At 38.6% G+C, this 22,285-nt stretch overlaps 1 protein-coding gene across 2 annotated transcripts in view; it reads right to left on the reverse strand.

Annotated features, from left to right (window-relative positions):
* The window catches only part of ift122 (intraflagellar transport 122 homolog (Chlamydomonas)), a 59,157-nt gene that overhangs the window by 26,667 nt on the left and 10,205 nt on the right, over positions 1–22,285 (reverse strand). For both annotated transcript variants that reach the window (XM_022670752.2, XM_022670751.2), the window contains 5 exons: positions 7,346–7,537; positions 5,858–5,996; positions 4,151–4,353; positions 2,552–2,689; positions 1,201–1,365 (listed from right to left, as the gene is read on the reverse strand). In XM_022670752.2, coding sequence (XP_022526473.2) covers positions 1,201–1,365; positions 2,552–2,689; positions 4,151–4,353; positions 5,858–5,996; positions 7,346–7,537 — 837 coding nt within the window. The remainder of the gene's footprint in view (positions 1–1,200; positions 1,366–2,551; positions 2,690–4,150; positions 4,354–5,857; positions 5,997–7,345; positions 7,538–22,285) is intronic.

Raw genomic sequence — 22,285 nt, forward strand, 5'->3', positions numbered from 1 at the left:
TTATTTAAAGTTTATGAATCCTTTAGGTTTGTTTATTTGACGTTGATATCATGTTGAATACCTCTTGTATTCTGGCTGGTGCACTTTAATAGATTATGTTGTCACTAAGTTATTTATAGTTGAAAAATCCTATAGGTTTGTTTATTTGACGGGAAAATCTTGTTGCTTTTATGTATATAAAGGCTTCTTGTATTATATATCCTAGTTAAAACACTTTTGTTTTAATCTGTTAAATTTGTTTACAATGAATAAGAAGCTCTGCCTCTGTTGTCATTTAAAGTTATTTTTATTTGTAATAGTTATATAGGCTTATGTTTGACAGGGATGTCATGTTATTATTTTTGCTATATGCAAATAAAATTGAGCATTGATTTATTTTGACTACTTTTATTTCTAAAGTATTAAAGTTTTTGTGAAAGGAGGTTTCAAAGACTTAAAAAACATTTTCATACAGTAGTAGGTACAGATTTCCATTAGATAGATTGATACAAAAAGTGCAAATACACAGTTAAATAATAATTTAAATTTGCAGTGCAAGCTGCAGAGATTGCAGGGATTCTTTTTCTGAGGCCTTCAAAGTATTTATCGATATCGAAATTATATCGTATCGACCGAAATTTAAGGAATATATCGTGATATAAATTTTGGCCATATCGTCCAGCACTACACAGACAACTGAAAATCGAGATCCATTCAGAAGCCAGGAGAAGGCTCTGCAGCATCACCCCTGAGAGAAAATCTGAGAACAATGGAAAACAACATCATGCTTTGGTCCCAAAGACTGCAGATTGCAGATGACATTTATAGACAGTAAGTTCAGTTCTGAAGCTTCCATAGCTCTGCTGCTTGTAATTTATTGTCCAGGTCTTGGAACAGCACATTTCCTATTATTCTGAGATCTTTTCAAATCCTTTCCAAAGCTTTTATTTCATGCTATGCCCAAAACTCACCCTTGATTAATTAAGAGAAATAGTATGTGCCTTTTGCGTGTTTTGAGCCACAAGGTGTACTTCTCCCGTCGTTACGATAGCCAAGACTCACTGACATGCCCTAAATCAAGCGGCACAGTAAACGGGTAATGGCTCACCTATAGGTCACTAAAATAGGGGCAAAAAACTGGCAACCCGAGACCCAATAACCAATAGCAGCGGCTCTTAAGGGGAACAGGTAATGAAAGGATATGATAAAGCAGTGTCTGACCTGGAAGAGCAACTCTTTGGTGTGGATGTCGTAGACCAGGCAAGTGTTGTGCTCGTCCACCACGGCCAGCTTGCTGCGTGAGGTGCTCATGTCCAGGCAGCGCACTGACGTGTTCTGCTTCAGAAGTGTAATGGGAAACGGGTTGTCCACAAAAATCTTTAGAATCTAGAGAGAAACAATACAGCTTTAGATGGACAAGAACAAACATTCTGTTTAGATGTACATTTTGTGGTATATAGTAAAAATGGGATGGACAAAATTCACATGCATGAATGTGTGTCTAATTTACAATAAAAAAAAAATATTGTATATTTTGCTGTATATGAAATAGCTAGTGCTGTCAACATAAACACACAGAATTAATGAGGTCTAATGACGTATTGTCAGTTTTATTTAGCTATGTAAACAAAAGTTCAGAATGTCAATTACCTTAAACTCTAACTCAGTTACTCCTGCCTCTTCTCCAAAGTTTTCAAAGTTAAACAAATATTTCATTAAACAAACATATCTAAATAAAAATAAAATATTACAAAAAATATCTTTTTACACTTAAAGGTCAATTATTCAAAGTTAATCGCTATTAACTGCGCTATTAATAGCAAACTGTGTAATTAATTTGTTATTTATATTAATTAGGGGATTATTGAATGGTACATTGGGTATAGGCTGGATGAAGTCACCTGGGGGGCTATAATGCTGTCTGTTTGTTAAAATTAAATAAAACGAAACCTGGGTTAGTTTTATGTTTTTTTTAGTTTTTTTTTCACTGCATCCACTATACCGTACTCATACTGAACCAAAACTGCAGTGTGAACTGAACTATGACTTCTGTGTACAGTTTTACTGCTATTAACAATGTGAGTTACTTACACTTTTCAAAGGTAATGTTTTTGCAAAAGTAAAGCATCTTTTTAAATGTTACTGTACATTTACTGTACCACTGTGCCAGAATTAATAAGGAAAGCTTGTTATTAATTTTCTAGCAATGAAAAATAAAACAGTTTACGCTCCAAAAATGAGAAAATGAAAAGAACTTCAAAGATCTTACTTCATATTATTTAGGTACCCACCATCCCATAAGTAATACATCTTGGTATAGGGGGCATGAATACTTTTGCATGTCACACTTTTCATATTTTTTTTATTTGATTAAAATACTGAAAATAGTGTATCATTTTTGTATACTTTCACAATTACTTTTTTTACTTTGTGTTGGTCTATCACTTAAAATCTCAATAAAATACATTTAAGTTTGTGGTTGTAAGATGACGAAATATAAGAAGGTTTAAGGAGTAAGAATATTTTGAAAGCTGAGTGCATTGTGCAATGTTGACTGAAGGTTGAAACTCACTGCTCCATTTTTCAGGCCCACCAGAAGCCCCTCCCTCCCCGGTGGGCCGCCAATCACTTTGATGTAGCGAATCAGAGACTCCATGATCCATTCCTTCTCCTTCACGCTGGTAAATGACAAACACTGCAGTCTCTTCTCCTACACACGTGAAACACACACACGTGAGACACACACCCAAGCGGAACATTTTTACATTGTTTTTCCAATCCGACATAAAACACATCACAGTAACTAGGGGTGGGGATATTTTTGATTCTTAAATGCATCTCGATTTAGATGTGGATTCAGACCTGCCTACATGCAGTTACGCATTTTGCGTAACAGATACACATTCTAGCTTCCTAGTCCTTGTCTCTCTCTCTCTCTCTGTCTTTCTCTCTCTCTCTCTGTCTGTCTATGTATTTCTGTCTCTCTTTGTCTCTCTCTGTATCTCTCTGTGTGTGTTTCTCTCTCTCTCTGTCTTTCTCTCTCTCTCTCTCTCTCTCTCTGTCTGTCTCTCTTTGTCTCTCTCTGTATCTCTCTGTGAGTGTTTCTCTCTCTATCTCTCTCTCTCTCTCATTACACCTGTCAACCATAATATTTTAATCACTTTCTTGTTTTTGCTTATTTTCTTGTAGCTGGTTTTAATATTACCCTTACAACATTAATCCTGGTAATTCTTGTATTAAATAATTTATTGAAACAACTGTTTTCTCAAGTAAATAGAAATTGTGTCAAAGAGACTATTAATTATCAGGATTGATAATAGACACAGATAGTTTACTTTAACAGTACTGAGTACTCTTGCAATGAGGATGAATCAAGGTGAATCGATAATCAATAATCATTTTTAAACACATCACAGACTCTGAATCATAAACGAAATGAATCAAATTGTAAGGTGCAGTAAGATTCACCCCCACTAACGTTTACACATTTAAAAGCCCTTTCTGAGAACCGAACTTCAGCACAATGCCACTGCAATTACAGGCTGGTCAGAATGAGACAAAACAGCAAGTCAGGATCAGGCTCCAACCACCACAAGCCTGGACTTTGACATAAAGCAGAAATAAAGGAGGCAGAAGCACTTTAAGCAGAAGAAAACACCTTTTGTCTCTTGGGGAGGAGATTTAAAAGATCTAACATGCTGTTAAAAAGGCTTACGGGGAGAAATCTGAGTGTGAATCATTCTCTCTGTCTGTATCACTAATACACACAAAAACCGCAGACTGAACACAGAGGGGCTGAGGTAATTAAACCAGACAGCGGTCAAGACCTTTGTCTCAATAACCCCCACTGTCTGAATGCAGAGCGCGCGCGCACACACACACACACACACACACACACACACACAGCTGTAAACTGTTACATTTGCCATGTGGTGACTGTATGGCTACAGTAAGAGTGCCCTGTGGCTTCAGATAAAACTTCTTAAAGGTAATTTAATCTCTTTACGTGTTTTATGCTTTACAGACATGACTCAATGTAGTATAAACCTTCATACTCAGCACACGTATAAATAGAAGTCATGTGCTATTTTCAGAATTATACAACATCACACATATAAATTCCTTTTACTCTTCTTATACTGTTCTTACACATTACTGCTGTGCTGATTACCTGACAGAGAATGATGTGTTGAGAGCAGACGACAAGCAGGTTACACTCAAAGCGCCGGCAGATTTTCTCCTTGACGCGGTAGTGCATGTCAGAGGAGTCGTCTGAATACAGTTCATAAATTAGGATCTTCTCAGGCAGCTGGATGGCGAGCCGACTTCGGTAGATGGCGATCTTTTTCACCAGCTCACGACACTTTATGCGCACTTGATGGATGAGAGAGGAAACAAGAGCAAGAGAATGATAAAGAACAATGTCACTTTGTAATGGGGTGGGGAGCAGTAGCTCTCCAGCCCAGAAGGTTGTAGGACCCAAGTGCAGAGCAGCAGATCTCAAAGCAGGTAAACCCAAGAAGAAAAAAAAAAGAAAAATTGTAATAATAAATAACAAGTAGTATATATATATATATATATATATATATATATATATATATATAAATATATATATATATATTAACAGGATCTATAATAATACTATATATATATCTATATGTATATATCTATATATATATATCTATATATATATTTTTGTCTTCATATATATAAATATATATGTATAATTTTTATAATTCAACCCCACCCTACGTGGGGATCGAACCTGGGCTGTCGCGGTCATGGCCCAATGCTCTAACCGCTGCACCAGCGAGCGGATTGGGACGCGGCCGCTTTAATCACCTTTAGAACAGCCGCCGAAAGGGGCGGAGCAACAAAAACGGGCGGAGAATAAAAACGAGCGTAAAACAAAACCCGGAAACGGGCGTAAAACAAAACAAACCCGAAAACGGGCGGGCAAACACAAAATGGCGCCGAGCGCGAGTGAGGGAGAAACCGAGGATCGCCTGGGAAGCGAGGCTGCCCCTTATTTTCGGGGAGATAAAAGGAACAACTTCCCAACTAAAACAAAGGTAGGACAATTGGTGCTTGTGGGGGAACTGCGGTTCCACCAGGGGGGAGGAAGGGGGAACCCGAGGAGCCAAACAAAGAGGGCGGCCACTTCAGCGCGCTGTCGCTGCTACACACACACACACACACAGACTCGAGAGGAGAACGGTGGAGCTCACTGCTCTACACAGCCACACCAAACTCGAAAGAAAAAGGGACAGAAGAAAATACTTTGGTGGGAGAGGCACGCCAGCGATGCTGAACAATGCTCTCTCCAAAGGGAAAGGCAGGAAACCGGCTGTTGCCGTAGATAGAGCAGGGAGGAAAAGAAAGAGCCGAGGCTCACTCGAGAAACCGGCATAGATTCGCTCTGATAGCATCAAAGATCCAGCGCCGAGTGGCTGGTTGGCATTGCTTTTAAGGTGTTGATAGCAGGTGTTGGTAATTAGCCTAATTAACCCTCGGCGCTGGTCTGGCGCGCCCTCCGATGCCCCGGAGGACGCCTCGGTTGGCCACCAGCCCTTACACACTTATATATTGGGCCCCATCCTATACCCTGCCCAAGGTGTGTTGAGATGCTCATTGTTATCTTACACCCCACCAACATTCTATTTTCACACCTTCCACAGGCATTGTTTAAGTTGCAAAGATGCTTAAGAATATATCCACGCTGAAGGGTGTGGTGGTCTGGAAATGAGGTGTATTCACAACTGTGCGTTTTTGTGTGAAAGAGCCTTAAGATTACATTCAGAACAGATATCATGTGCTTGATTAGGTGGGACTGGCTGTTTACACTGTTGAGGTGTATTGAGAAGATTTATGAGAGTACCTTTCTGCTCGGTGATGAGGTGCTGGACGATGACATCGGTCATGCTGTCTCTGTAGGCGTAGCGGTCTTTATAAAGGCCATGCACTGTGCTGAAGATCAACTGAAAGAAAGCTATAGTGCCATCCTGACAACCCACCACCTGCAACAGCATCAGAGAGAGGGGGAAACGTGACCACAAAATAATAACAATACAGCCACGAGCAGCAATCATACGGGCACAAGCAATTTTCAGAAGCAGGCCATACCTTTAAAATTACTATCATAGTGTGTCATATTGATCTATACTCTACTCTCTTAAAACTGTTTCAGTAAGTGAACTATGTGATTAAAGCGGCTCAATAGCAAGCCACATTAAAAATCTGGTAAACAGACAGTGATACAGTTATAGCTGTACCCAAACACACTGAACCAATCATAATTTAACAACTAAAATCATCACCATCGCATGAATGCTAAATGCAGGTGTGAGATGTTTCTGGATTTAGAAGCAGGCTCAATTTTCACCACCTCATCATCTCTTTAAATTATTCACAGTTCACCACTCTCACATATCATAAATTAACACTATTTACACGTTGGTCTTTTCATCACATTTTCTCTTTCTCACTTACATGTTCTAAAAAGATCCGGATATACAGTATAATATATGTATATACACAGTCTTATATCGGAGTCGGAGCATCCTTGGTCAATTTGGTCATATTTACTTTATTGTTCTTTAACTGAATAGTAAACACATTTTTTGGCTAATCAAAACGTAGAGCCCACAATATTTCAGACAATCTTTGTACACAGTTACTACAACTGGTCTTTCATAACATAAAAGAATTCAAAAGAAAAATCAACAGTGTAGTTTTTTGTGCCAAAGTTAGCCAAGACATGGTCTCAGGCCTAACGCAGCTGCATCAAGCTTTATAAAATAGCTCTGTCATGCTTTCTCAATGGCAATTTAAACTTTGTAAAAACACTCATCAAACATCTAGTCAACTGTCTAAAGATCTGAAAAGGCACAGTATGGCACAGTAGATTTCTACAGTGTGGAAAGAAATAGCAGTTCAGGGGAACTGTGGAGGTCAAAATCTGTAAGACCAAAACAACTTTTGGAGTGAACTGCTCATGTGCTGATAAAAAGAAAAATCAAAACTCCCGTTAGACCTTCAAGAACATGCATAAATGTTAGGCTAAGATGGTGAAAATAAAAAGAGAGTGGTGCACCGTTCCATTTTGCACAAGCATCTTCATAGAAGAGTCAGAAATCGTACTGTTCTTTTACAGTGGGCTACAGAACATCCAGACAAGACAGATGAAGTGCTGTGGAATGATTAATTTAATTAATAGATCTGTTTGGCCACAATTAGCAAAACTATGTTTGAAAAGAACAAAGGAACGTAACAACAGTGAATGAAGCATAAGGATAGATCTATCATGTTTTGAGGGAATGCTTCTGCCAGTGGCATTGGTAATATTTAACGGGTGGAGGGGTCTTACCACATAGTTGGAGTCTGGTTTGACCCGACAGGTCCAGACCCAGGAGTTCTGTTCCCCAATGGTCCCGAGCCGGACTCCGTCTTTAGTGTAGAGGGATGCTTGCTTATCAGAGCCGCCTATTACTATGTACTCACCCTTGGAGAAATAGCTCACACAGCAGGGGTCAAAGTTCAACTGCCTGTCCTTCCCTATCTGTAAAGATGAAAACAAAATCAAATCCTGAGTAAGAATACTAAAAACAATTGCTGGGCAGTATAGCAGTTAATCCAGTAAACAGGTTTTAAAGGAGAACTCCAGTGTGAAATGGACTGGGTGTAGCTAAACATAATAACGAGTACAAATGTTTGTAGAATAGCCCACCTCCTTTCTCCCTTAGCATTTCCAAATACAGCGCTTTTAGGGTGAGCAGTTCACTCAAAGAGCGCACCTGGCTCTTAAAGGGAATGGTAAGTGACATACTGATTGGTTTATTTTACGTTACACCCAAAACACTCCCATGATTGATTAAAAGAAATAGTACATGCTTTTTGTGCCTTTGGTGCCTCGCAAAGTGTACTTTTCATCGTTGCATCGTTGCGGCGAAGAAACACAAGCTGTGTCTCAATTCAGGGGCTGTATCCTTCGAAGGACTCATTTGAAGGCCAATTACGTCACCACGGTGCGACTGTCCCATTTTGAAGACTCCTTCGAATGCGGCCGACGAATGCAGCCTTCTTTTCCTCGGAAACGAAGGATGCACCGGGTGTATCCTTCACAGACTACAGTATCCCAAGATACTTTCGTGCTTATTTCAGCACGAAAACGGTGGAGTCGGCAGAGGAATCGGCTGTATTATGTAGTATATGTAGTATTATGTAGTTAATTGCACAGTTAATTAACCTGGACTTAATTAGGTTTGTATCGCTAAAATTGTTTAGATCGCTAAAATAGTGTACTGTGTATCCGCAGGTAATATAACAGGGCAGTTAATGAGGATAAAGCTCAATAACTTTTAGTTGTATGCAAATTTTAGACACCATTGAACAAATGATAGGACTTAATTTACTCACTTTCATTTGTTTAAATATTTTTGGAATGCATATGGAAGGCTTTACCTTTACAGCTTCAAGTAGGAAACACTAACACTTTCTTTTATGTTTAAAATTTGTGTTTGCTGCAGAAACATGACACATAATTACTATTTCTGTTTTTGTAGGTCAATAAATTAAGCAAATTATTACAAATTATACCACATTAGTTAGTTCTTAGTTAGTAATAAACTTAATAATAAACTTGATTCAGTTTTTTTTTTGGATATGCTTAAGGAGTATGCTTCTTATCTTATCACTGCAGGATCACCTTCTATGTTCATGTTTTGCAGCCCTAAATCCTAGCAACAAAAAAAAAAAAAAATACATGAATAATTTCTCCTTAAACGTTATATAAGAAAATCTTAAAAAATGTGAGGCTATTTTGGCTAACAACAAAACTGATGACAGGTGCTGATAATTTGCTTTTGTGGATAAATAGCTTGTTTTTATCTTTATTTATTGACGTATTATTTAAGACATTATAAGATTCTATTATGTTTTAGACATAATAGGAAATTTAACGACTGAGAAGTGTCAATCATACCTGACAATCAACAGCAGATGAATGACAATCCTGTCAGTCAGTAAAGCACTGCTTTATTTATATAACTATAGAAAACTGCAGCAAAATGCTGGATCACAAGGAACTGAAAATTAGAGAGAGGCATCACAATCTTTCATTCAAAAAGTTTCACCACCATGAGGAGGTAAACAAACTCAGTCATAAGTTATCTGCACAGACTGCACAAACTGCCTCATCAAAATCAAGTCCATGGGCAAGAAAGTAAACATGCATTAGTACCTCGTTCATCATCCAGCCCCCCATACATTCTCTACTGGAGACAATCGTCTCTCACAGCCATGGCTTTGTAATGTGTGCAGCATGAGGATTTGCATTGTCTTGTTGTAAAAAGAAATGCATAGACGTCCTTAATTAGAGCACAGACTCGTTTCTGAATATTAATACCAAATTCCAAATTAAATCTGATAAAATTCAGTGAACAACTTATTTATGTTTTTTCTTATTGTGGGAACATAATCATATATATTCTGAGGCCAAAAAAACAGATGACAATAACAATTTTAACAACAACAAAAACTTGAGAGAGAGAGAGAGAGAGTGAGATAGAGAGCGAGAGAGAGAGAGAGAGCGAGAGAGAAACAGAGAGCAAAAGAGAGACAGAGTGAGATAGTGAGAGAGCGAGATAGAGAGAGATAGCGAGAGACAGAGAGAGCACGATAGAGAGTGAGCAAGATAGAGAGAGAGATAGCGAGAAACAGAGAGAGCAAGATAGAGAGAGAGCAAGATAGAGAGAGAGCAAGACAGAGACAGAGAGAGTGAGATATAGAGAGAGAGATAGCAAGAGTCAGAGAGAGCAAGATAGAGAGAGAGCAAGACAAAGAGAGAGCAAAAGAGAGACAGAGAGAGCGAGATAGAGAGAGAGATAGCGAGAGAGAGCAAGATAGAGAGAGAGCAAGATAGAGAGAGAGATCAAGAGAGAGAGATAGTAAAAACTTCTAATAAAGCATTTAAAAATGTTAAAAGTTAGAACCTAAAATACACTTTTAAAAGTAGCTACTCCACTACTAACCCTAAAGCACTCCTACATTCTGTATAAATAAGGTCAGAAGAATGAAAACAGATTTACACACTGTGCTGTAGTGATGCTCTCAGGATATTTAGTATATGTCGCATAGGAACTTTATTTAGGAGTTAAAATGAAGGACAGAGTTCTGTAAGGAACTTTACATAGCCTCACACGCTGGTCAGACAGCTTCTAATACACCTTGCATGGCTCAATACGTGAAAAAGGCATGTACTAATTCTCTAAATTAATCATCGTGTGTTTTGGCTGTAACAAGAAATAAACCAATCAGCATGTCACTTGCCATTTCCTTTAAGAGCCAGGTGTGATCTGAATTTGCCAGATTTTAACTGCTATTTTAATATGTCCAGTGCTTCTTTACAGAGAAAACGCTGTGAAGGTGCTACAGCAGCTCTTTTATGGGACCAGCAATGTTATATAATTTCATGTTTTTATTCTGTTTGATGTTGATTTAAAAGTTGGGTTTGTGCAGTGTTTGTAGCTAAGGTCCCGTCCACACGAAGCCAGATATTTTTTGTTTTAAAACAGAGGTTTTTCTCTCCGTTTTGGCCTTCTGTCCCCACGAAAACGCCTTCCAAGGTGGAGATTTTTGAAAACTCCGCTCCAGCGGAGCCGTGTGGATGGGGAAAACGGAGGTTTCAGAAAACGCTGACGTCACACAGCGAGTCTGCACATGTCTGCTTTTTGTTTAGCATTAGCTTAGAGATTGGGAGGGGACTCTTTTTGGCGCAACAACAGCTAACTCCGGCCGTATGTTTACAGAATATAATATACAGCTGATCTAACTAATGAACTAACTGCCCACTCTGACCAAACAGCACAGAATTACCAAGAACCAGCTTTAAACGCTGCAACACGTTTTACCAGTGTAGCTGAGACCAGTGATAGCAGCGTGTTTGACTGTTCTACATGCTACTCTATCCAGAATCCAGTGGGTTACAGTGATTTGTTTATAGATTCTGATTTATCGTATTATGCAGTGGAAAAAAATAAGATGTTTGGTGTTTGTGGCTCGTCGTTTTAGTACATTAAGCCACGTTAAGATTCGTCCTTTTAACAGGCTTCAGTGGAAAGAAACCCTACATTAAGCATTTTTAAGTTACGTGTTTTAGACTCTGTGATTCTTCAGTTAGCTGGGTTAGCTCTGTGGTTCTTCAGATAGCTGTGTTAGCTCTGTGGTTTTCTTTAGTAAGCTGGGTTAGCTCTGTGGTTCTTCAGTTAGCTGGGTTAGCTCTGTGGTTCTTCAGATAGCTGTGTTAGCTCTGTGGTTTTCTTTAGTAAGCTGGGGTAGCTCTGTGGTTCTTCAGTTAGCTGGGTTAGCTCTGTGGTTTTCTTTAGTTAGCTGGGTTAGCTCTGTGGTTCTTCAGTTAGCTAGGTTAGCTCTGTGGTTCTTCAGCTAGCTGGGTTAGAGCTCTGTGGTTCTTCAGTTAGCTGGGTTAGCGCTGTGGTTCTTCAGTTAGCTGGGTTAGCGCTGTGGTTCTTCAGTTAGCTGGGCTAGCTCTGTGGTTCTTCAGTTAGCTGGGTTAGCTCTGTGGTTCTTCAGTTAGCTGGGTTAGCTCTGTGGTTCTTCAGTTAACTGGGTTAGCTCTGTGGTTCTTCAGTTAGCTGGGTTAGCGCTGTGATTCTTCAGTTAGCTGGGTTAGCTATGTGGTTCTTCAGTTAGCTGGGTTAGCTCTGTGGTTCTTCAGTTAGCTGGGGTAGCACTGTGGTTCTTCAGTTAGCTGGGTTAGCTCTGTGGTTCTTCAGTTAGCTGGGGTAGCGCTGTGGTTCTTCAGTTAGCTGGGCTAGCACTGTGGTTCTTCAGTTAGCTGGGTTAGCTCTGTGGTTCTTCAGTTAGCTGGGGTAGCGCTGTGGTTCTTCAGTTAGCTGGGTTAGCTCTGTGGTTCTTCAGCTAGCTGGGGTAGCGCTGTGGTTCTTCAGTTAGCTGGGTTAGCTCTGTGGTTCTTCAGTTAGCTGGGGTAGCGCTGTGGTTCTTCAGTTAGCTGGGCTAGCTCTGTGGTTCTTCAGTTAGCTAGGTTAGCTCTGTGGTTCTTCAGTTAGCTAGGTTAGCTCTGTGGTTCTTCAGCTAGCTGGGTTAGAGCTCTGTGGTTCTTCAGTTAGCTGGGTTAGCTCTGTGGTTCTTCAGTTAGCTGGGTTAGCTCTGTGGTTCTTCAGTTAGCTGGGTTAGCTCTGTGGTTCTTCAGCTAGCTGGGTTAGCTCTGTGGTTCTTCAGTTAGCTGGGTTAGCTCTGTGGTTCTTCAGCTAGCTGGGTTAGCTCTGTGGTTCTTCAGTAAGCTGGGTTAGCTATGTGGTTCTTCAGTTAGCTGGGTTAGCTCTGTGGTATTCTACAGTTTTTAGTTTTTCAGGTGACTGTTGTCAACACAAACCCATCAGCTGTTGGGGTGTAAGACAGCAATGTGCATCGCAACACACCTTGCACAGGGTGTAAGATATGACCTGGTAACTTGAAGGCAGCATAAATACATTTTTATGTTCTTTTCTGCATTAATGCTGCATAACAAATGTGTACTATTCTAACACCATACCATGGTGGATTGGGTGCATTAGGATTTGCTGCTGATTAACAACTAGATGTTTCTTTGTATTTGATCTGGAACCTATTCCTTCCAAAAAGATCTGGAATATGGATTCCTCTGGCCACAATACAGGTTTCTCATCCAGATGCCTTTAAACCCAGTACAGTAAGTGGACACCACTTCTGGACAAGGTTAACACAAAAATTCACTATGAAAAACAGAAGCCTTATGTGGCATTTGTGAATGTGACTCCATATTGTAGATCTTTATACATTTTCAGCAAATAATCTTTTTTACATAGGGTTATGTCAGACAGCAACTGTACTGACTGGTGACTGTGAGGATTTGGTGCTGTTTGAGGGACTGTTTCTTTTTTTTCCAATGTTAAATTTAGAAAATAAACAAAAATGTGCTCTAAAATGAGTAAAATACAATGTGTGTGTATTTTCATTTATATTTAAATGAACAAAAGTTATTTACATTTAAATTAACAAAATATGTCATTTGAACAGGGGCCTCTACAGCTGTATACCAGTCTCAGAGGCACATTAACACGCAATGTCCGTTTAATTCAATTGGGTAAAAAGAGGTGGAAAAATCATGCAAGCCATGCAAAAATGAATTATGACGGATCTTGAAACATGTGCCCACCAAAAATAATAAGTGGGTCTCAGGGGAAAAATGTCAGATATAAGCAATTGCTGCGATCACCCTATTACAGAAATAGTGCACTAGATATTGTGTCAGCAAATTTGTAATGCTGTTCAAAATCTCAAAGGTACTTTCACTCCCTATATAGTTTACTGTAAAATACATATAATGCATAGTAAAATACAGCGTGCAGAAGATGTGCACAAGGCAATGCTTTATAATACCAATGAAAAATGTGTTGCACTCTGTCAATCATATTCCAGAGTAGAGGGAATACACTGATGGCCTAATATGGTAGTTAAATATAGAAATGTATATGTATATGTAGTATATGTCTTTTTTATTTATAAAAGAACAATGCTTACAACCTATTAACCTTCATACACTCCTATATTAACATAACAAATGCCTACAAATGGTAATAGAATAAAAAGAGGTAATGTAAAATGAATTATTACTGCTTTTACAGCCATAACCCACACAAAAATAATAATAGATCTCAAGCAAACATAATGTAGTACGTAAATAATATTAATGTATTTAAAACTATCTATTAAAAACAAAAACTACGAATATGGTTGAACCCTACAGCCATGACACATTTCTTCTTTCTTTACTCTCCCTCAATCACAATGACAATAAGCAGATGTTTATCTATTTATTAGGCAACAAATGGCGCTGTGAACACATCTAGCACTGCTCACTGAAAGCACTATTATTGAGTTGCATGGTCTGTTTGCAGTGATTTAGGAGCACTTACCCTATAATCTCACAACCCTGTAACACTCTGCCAGTGACTGAATATGATGTGTTGTACTGACAGAAAGGACAATGCGATTTACAGCAGATCCAGCCAATCCCATCCCATCTCCTCCTTTTCCCAGATTAAGAGACAGGCCCATGTTTTACACGCGATGCGGTGAAAAAGAGGACGGTGTTGCCATTGGAGACCTCAGAGAATATCATAAATCACAGCGATTCCACTGAGCAGCGCGTCGCGACAATGTAGAAATACACAGCGGAGATTCTGCAAACTGCACACTCAGCTCCCCGAGCGCTTCCACACACACATTCTTCAGCCAGACAGCTCAATGTGCTCTCACTAACAGCAGGTGTGTGTATAGCGCTTTAACCCTATCAGGTCTGCAGTTCTTATTGCTGCTCTGGTGTACATTTGATTTACATTACATAAATTTTAAGATTTTGATGTAGATAAAATACAGTGGGAAAAAAAATTTAATACTCTGCTGATTTGCAAGTTTTTTCAACTACAAAAAATAGAGAGGCCTGTAATATTTATCGTAGGTACACTTTAACTGTAAAAAAAAATCTAGAAAATCACATTATATGATTTTTAAATAGTTAACTTTCTTGCATGAAAATTGTATTGCATGAAATAAGTATTTGAACCAGCAGGAATTCTGTTTTTCTCATCAACCTACCCGCTGTAAGCTGTTAACCAATGAACTGTTTGCAACCCCCCCCCCCACCCCTTTTTTAAACAATATATCATTTTTCCATTTATTTTTAAATATATTTTTACAATATACTATTTTTCTCATATGCATGCATTGAACTGCTTCTACGTACATTAGTAAAAGAACAGGTTGCCCTCAGGAGCACAGTGAACTTCAGCGTGGTTCCGAGATGCAGCACCTGGGCAACAAGTCCACTCGTGAAATTTCCTCACTACGAAATATTCCACAGCCAACTGTCAGTGATATTATAACACAGTGGAAGAAACGACAGACACTCGTTCTGTCAGTGTAAAATAGAGTCAATCACTACAGATCTCCAAACTTCATGTAGCTTCAGATTAGACCAAGAACAGTAGAGAGAACATAGACAGACTGGAATTTGAGAGTTTACATGGCTGAGCAGCTTCTTCCAATCATTACCTCACTAAACACAATGCAGTTGAGCAAAATATTTTTTTGCAATTTAGTGTATCTGCAATAAAACCTGAGATCTGTAGCGTTAAATGCATGAGTCACACAATGAGTCACCTTTAAGCTAGCGCACACACAAGCTAAAATATGAATAATGATACATCAGTACAGTAGTGTGGCATACATCCATCCTGGTGGGAAAACAAGGAGCATTTTCTTGTGAAGCTGGGCAGACAACCTCACTTGAGTTAATGGGGGCAATGATTCACTGAACTGGTGATTAACTGAGCATGGCTAACACACACACACACACACAAAATGCAGCCAGGTCACTAAACATTATAGGCTTACATGCCAAACCAGCACATTGCATAATACACATGCATGAATATGTGCACAAGGAGAGTGCCGGCTAAGAATATCAAACAATAGTTAATAAAAACTTAATGTGGTTTCCCACAGCTCCCTATTGTTTGCATAAACAACCCCCCCCCCCCCCCCCCCCCAGTACACTTACCAAATTTTGACCCAAACTCACATATTTGTAAAATGTGTAAGACTAACGCATCTTATGGAAGTAAGAGAATTTTTTTTTTGTCCATAAAGTTCATAATATTAGCAAAACAACAGAGCCGAGCTAACAAACAGCGCTATCCACAAAAAACAATAAAAAAAAAAAAAACTCTGCAGACCACATTTTATCAGCAGAAAATGTACAATAGAAACAGCCGGAAAGTTTCTAGTGCTAGATAAACAGCACTTTTCAGTTGTTTAACACACTGAGCTCCACAGCGCAGTTCTATGTGATAACTGGTGCTGCCACAGTGTAATAAGTAAATAAGGTTGATTCAAAAAGGAAATAATATTTAATCTTGATTTACAATAAATACATAGTATAAAAATGATCAATTAAACAGTTATATATATTTTGTATATATATATTTATAGAGTTTGTCGGGGTAATGTGGCATCTAGCCCCACCCTTGATCTGCATCAGTGATTGAATTTGAAACAGAAATTGGTCCATCTGTAAGAAGAATGATTTTCCTTCTTTAAATAAAGACTGAACAATGTTCTGATAGAACCATTTCATTTTTAGAATGATCCTGCAGGAGTTTACTCTGCTCCAATCGAAAAGCGTCATCATTTTTGTTCTTGTCCTGAACACAAATGTCTAAAAAACACAATCAAAATGTTTATCCTAAATCTGCTTTAGCCTGCACAGTCCTGCAGAGGCTGACAGAACTAATGGAACTGTTATCCAGTATTTGCTTCGTATATTCATAAATACATGATTTTCTGCTAAAATAATAATGTGCAATGATCATCGGGTCTGTTAACTTTCATTGTGAAGTCATTACTCCGCAGACTGTTTATTTAAATAAGCTCAAAGCAAGAAGGAACCACAGTACGTTTATTTTTGTTTGACTATGCCTAGCTGTGTGACTGAATCTCCACCATCTCTGAAGCCCAAGTCGGTTCCCCCAAACCACACTCACTTAGACATACAGCGCCCTCCACAATTATTAGCAACCCTAGTTAAAATGTGTTAAAAGCCTTAAAATACATTTTATTTTTTATAGCAGAAGCATACTCTCACTCTGAAAAAAATGAAAAAAAGCAACCTTCAACTCAAGTGAATAAAAAAACAATTATATTTCATAAAATGACCTGTTCCACATTTATTGGTACCCTTAACAATTTCTTGGAAATAAATGCATTTTACCATTTATCTCATTTCTACTGCAGTTTATAAAGTGGATCAAAATATCTAGAAACCTTTAATTATTAATTCATCACTTCCTGTTTCCCTGGGGTATAAATAGGCCGTTACACAGAGGCCTATTTCTCTCACTCACTTTTAAACATGGGAAAGAGAAGAGAACAGAATCTAGTGGCTTCTTCCCGAAAGCTAAAGATGGGTCGTCACTGGGTCTTTCAACAAGATAATGACCTGAAACATGTAACCAAATCTACTCAAAAATGGTTCAAAAGACACAAAATCAAGCTCCTCTCATGACCACCTCTGTCCCCAGACCTTAACCCATACAAAAAAAGCTGAGGTGAGCTGAAGAGGAGAGTGCATAGGAGAAGATCCAGGACTCTGGAGGATTTAGAGAGGTTGTGCAAAGATATATGGTCAAGGATCCCTCTTTTTGTATTCTCCTATCTTATGAAGAGTTATAGGAGAAGATTAAGTGCTGTTTTGTTGGTAAAAGGAGGATGTACAAAGTACATCCAATAATAGTGGCACAAATGATTTAATTTAAAAGATTTATTCTTATGTGTGATTTTTTTTCCCCACAGAATAAAGAGACTTGAATTAAAGCTTAGATGTTTCTCTTTTTTTGTTTGTATTATATTTTAGAAAAAAGTAATAATTATGGAGGGCACTGTAAAAGACTAATATTGATGCATAGTGGAGGGCTGGGCAATACGGCCCTAAATTAATACCACAAGATTTAAGGATTTTTTTTGTAATAACAATATGCTTGACATATTTGCACATTTTTAAAATAAATCTCAAGAATATACTACTGTTTATTACTGTTTGTATACGTTTACAAAAATAAACAAAAAATAAATAATGTAATAAACCATGAAAATCTAAAAACAAACATAAAATGCAGTTAGTGCATATATATATATATATATATATATATATATATATATATATATATATATATATATAAAAAATAGACTGCTTTAAATAATATCACAATATCATGATATGGAGCTTGTTATTGTTATAGTGTCAGAATATTTGGTGGTATTATTGAGTATGACTATTGATGCACAATTTATTTATTTATTTTTTTTTACATTTTTGCAGTGTGTATTTTGTTTTCTTGATGGGTTGCTTTTCATTCTTCTCAATTCCTACTTAAAACAACAATTAATTAATGTCCTTATACATTTATAATAAGTTCTTTACATTGTATGATTGTCATCATGTTCATCAGTTGTTGTGGGGGGTCTTAATGTGTATCGTCAGGCCGGTTAACTGCCTGCTCCTGCACACAATGATAAAAAATCACAGACACAGACACAAACACAGACACCTGTAGTGTTTAGTGTTTTCTAGATTGTGCACTTTAAAGCAGAGCTACACGTGAGAAACAATTAAATGAAATTTAAGGAGAGGCGTTTAAAAGAGCGCATTGGTCAGGGTTAAGTGCTAGAAAACAACGTGGCTAAAGGCGGGTGGGAGACACTTTCTCACACTGATTTAGTGATAAAAACATGAAGCATATAAAAGAGAGAAGCTCATGTTTCATAATTCTCTATGATATGGTGCCTGGATCCTGTCTCCCCACTCAGTCTTTCACATCAAAGCCACAAACAGCCCATTTAGTTTAGTCTTGACAGCAGCCGACCAGGACACCAGCACTGGCCCCCGTCATTTTTCTCAATGAACCCTATTGGTGCTGGTATGAGAGGTTACTGTTGTTGTATATATATATAAATATATTATATATATATATATATATATATATTAGAGAGAGAGCCATGAAAAAGCATTTGCCCCTTACAGATTTTTTTGTTTTGTTTTTGGATTAAAAACAAACTTTAACACCAGAACACACAAACCTGCGTAAATACAAAATCCGTTTATAAATGATGATTTGTGAAGGGAATAGTTATTTACATTCACATTTACATTTTCGGTATTTAGCAGACGCCCTTATCCAGAGCGACTTACAACAGTGCTTCAAAGTTACTTAAGATATCCAAAGCTAGTTTGTAGACTATGATCAAGAGATACATAGAACTTAATCATGTTAAGAACCCTAGGAAGCTTTTTTTTTTTTTTTTTTTTTTTTTTTTTTTAGTTTAGGAACTCTTTAAAAAGATGTGTCTTCAGTCGACGTTTGAAGACAGCGAGTGACTCTGCTGTTCTGACATCCAGTGGAAGTTCATTCCACCACCTTGGTGCCAGCACAGAGAAGAGTCTGGGTGTCTGTTTTCTGTGTGTTTTGAGGGATGGAGGTTTGATTCGAGCCGTACTGGAAGCTCTAAGAGCTCTTGGTGCAGATCTGGCTTTGACCATCGCCATCAAGTATGAAGGAGCTGGTCCGTTTTTTGCCTTGTAGGCCAGCGTCAGGGTTTTGAATCGGATGCGGGCGGCAACAGGAAGCCAGTGGAGGGAACGCAGCAAAGGAGTCACATGACTGAACTTCGGAAGATTAAAGACGAGTCGTGCTGCAGCATTCTGAATTAATTGTAGTGGTTTGGTGGCTCTCAGTGGAAGACCAGCCAGTAGAGAGTTGCAGTAGTCAAGTCTTGAGATGGCAAGAGACTGCACAAGCACCTGAGTGGCTTATATATATATACTGCAGAGAATAATCAACATTCGGGACTTCCTGGCTGGGGCAGGTGAGGTGTCACGTGATCGGCAGTGTGTGTGATGTCAGTGGGTGGTGCATTCTGGTTATCAAAGCACTGTATGAATAAATATACATGATATTCCATTCTTAATCCATAGGGTTTAACATAGTATTTTTTGACCCTGATTTGTCATGTTGGAATATAAAATGGCCACTAAACTCATCAAGCACTCGTTTGTGTAGGTGTCCTAAGTCTGGCAACCCAAGTGAGCTTGGCATCTGTGAGTAGTGGGTGTGTCTGTGGAGGGGTGGGCAGGACTGTGAAGGGGTGTGTGGGGCTGTAAAGGAGTGGCTTTAGAAAACAACTGTCCAGTGTTTTGAAATTGGACTGCTGCATCAATGTCACACACTCCGACTGATTGCACCTATATGATTGTTTATTTATAGTAAGTGTGTCACGTCTGGTGTTGTAGGCGCTCCCTGTCCTTCCACACTTAGCCGATCACGTGACACCTCACCTGCCCCAGCCAGGAAGTCCCGAATGTTGATTATTCTCTGCAGTATATAAGGACTGCTCACACACACACCTGCGCCGCGTATTGCCTGGTTTCGCCCACATTACAAAGTGCTTATTTCTGTGATTGTTTTCTCGTGTATGACCTTGCCTCTTGTTTTTCGACTTTGATTTTTGCCTTGCCTACTCTGTGGATTTTGTGTATTACCTGGACTGTTTATCGTTTCTGTTTTGGATCACCTCTGATACTGCCTGCCTCGTGTATGACCACCCCTGGACTGTGTATCTTTTCTGTTTGTGGATTACCTCTGATACTGCCTGCCTCGTGTATGACCATTGGACTACCTCACTATCCTGTAATGGTCTTTGCCTCCAGGTATCGGTTTACCGGTGTTATTTACTCTCTGCTAGTGTTTCTGTTTATACCCTGTGGGTTTTCAATAAAATCCTTAACTGGTTCCGCGAGTGTCTGTATTCTGTACCCCACCATGACAAAGTGCTGGAAACAAAGATTACATTTTCATGTGTAAACAGCCTGTGTTCAAATAGTATTAATCGTGGTCAAACACTTTTTTTTTTTTTTTATAAAAATGATGCAGTTAAAAAAACGTCTATACTTCAGGCATGTAATGCAGACACACACACACACATCTGTTTCCCCTCAGAGTGAACCCCTGGCCCACTGTAGAGGCTGGCCTCCATTCCAATTCCCTGAAATACCCCCTCGGACAACAGGCCTTTTTTATTTGCCTCTATTAATAGCGGTGTAACACAAACAGCATGCGTTCAGAGAGCGGCGAGAACCAAGTCTGGAGAGTTCCCTTCCAGGCTTATGTTTTATGGCACTGTAACAAGCAGCCAGCAAATATGTGCCCTTAATTACTACACTTCCCATGAGTATCTGGGGGGGAGGGAGGCTTACAGGTTGTAATTAGAAAGAGCTACAGGAGTGGTGGAAGAGGGACGTGTGGTTTCCATCGTTCCTCACAGGGCAAGCGCCGCAGGGAGTTGGAGATGTAGTACTGGGTCATCATTACAAATAGCATTTGAAGTCTCTCCCGCTCTAAATAGCTGCCGTTCTGTTTTTCCCTGCTGCTACAAAAGCAGGAAGAAGCTGATGGTCCACAGATCCAGCAGAGCAGAGCTTGTTCTGTGCTAGCCTGGGGATTTGAATGCGTATCTGCTGGTCGTAAGTCAAGACTCTAATCAGTCCTGAGCATCGAGTTCCTTTTACTTTTTGTTTGCTTTTCATACACCAACCTCTCCACCACCTCCACCACCCCCCTAACTCATTTCCTAAGTGCAGCAACTGTACAGAGGTACTGTACTGGAACCGATCAGTGTTGTAGATCATTCCACAGTCCATAGAACTTTCAGACAGGTCTCATGTTACATAAAGGGGGATGGAGACTAGTGCAGTTTCGTATTTAGCCTTTAAAATGAGCAAACAATGTGTGTCTACAAAGTGCTGGGACACAAACATGCAATGAGTGTCTTTACATGCACTTAAAAAAAAAAGTCAACTAAATAAACAGATTGTCGTCATTATTCTTATAAATCTAATTATTCAAGTAGTCGTACTCTAATTTCCTAGATCTAATATTCTCGAATTACTCAGTCTGTGCACTAGCAAAAACAGACCAGGGTACCCTATGAAATCTGTTTAATTTTTTGGCAAATTTTATTTTTTTATTTTTTCAGTTTTAACAGTTTAAAATAAATAAATAAATGCAATTTAAGAAAAATGTACACAATTATAAACATTATACAAAAACATTTTAAAATTATAAATATAAATCATTTTAGTAATGCTCTTAAATCCTTATTCAATGCAACTGTACAGCTTTAGTTTAGTTTACTATTTTCTGCAAAAGGGGGTGGAACTAGCACTTAGTTTGCTTTAGGGCTTCAGGGCGTACCATTCACAATAAAGAATTAAAATACATTGGTACATTGGTACAATTACTTACATATACCACATGGATTCTGCTGTGATCTGAATTTTGCAGTCTTTAGACATTTTCACACCAGCTAGCCAGCTATATGCACATATACCGTGATAAACATGCAGCTTTGTGCACAAAAAAAAGAAGCATAATGGATTTGTAGTAAGTACAGATACTAAACGAACAGATTCAAAGTGTCTGGACAGCATATTTTAAATACAAATGTATCATATTGGTCATCAAATTCTTTGAAACTGTCACCCATAAAAAATAATTCATGATATATATGAATATTCTGATATTTGATTTTGTTTCGATTGTATCATATCGTACCGATTCGCAGATACCGATAAGCAATATTTTTAATTAAAAACATATATGCTATAAGCTCCCTAGGACTAAAGTTACTGCTTTATTAC

The sequence above is a fragment of the Astyanax mexicanus genome, chromosome 12 (assembly GCF_023375975.1).
Source record: "Astyanax mexicanus isolate ESR-SI-001 chromosome 12, AstMex3_surface, whole genome shotgun sequence".
Taxonomy (NCBI): Eukaryota; Metazoa; Chordata; class Actinopteri; order Characiformes; family Acestrorhamphidae; genus Astyanax; species Astyanax mexicanus.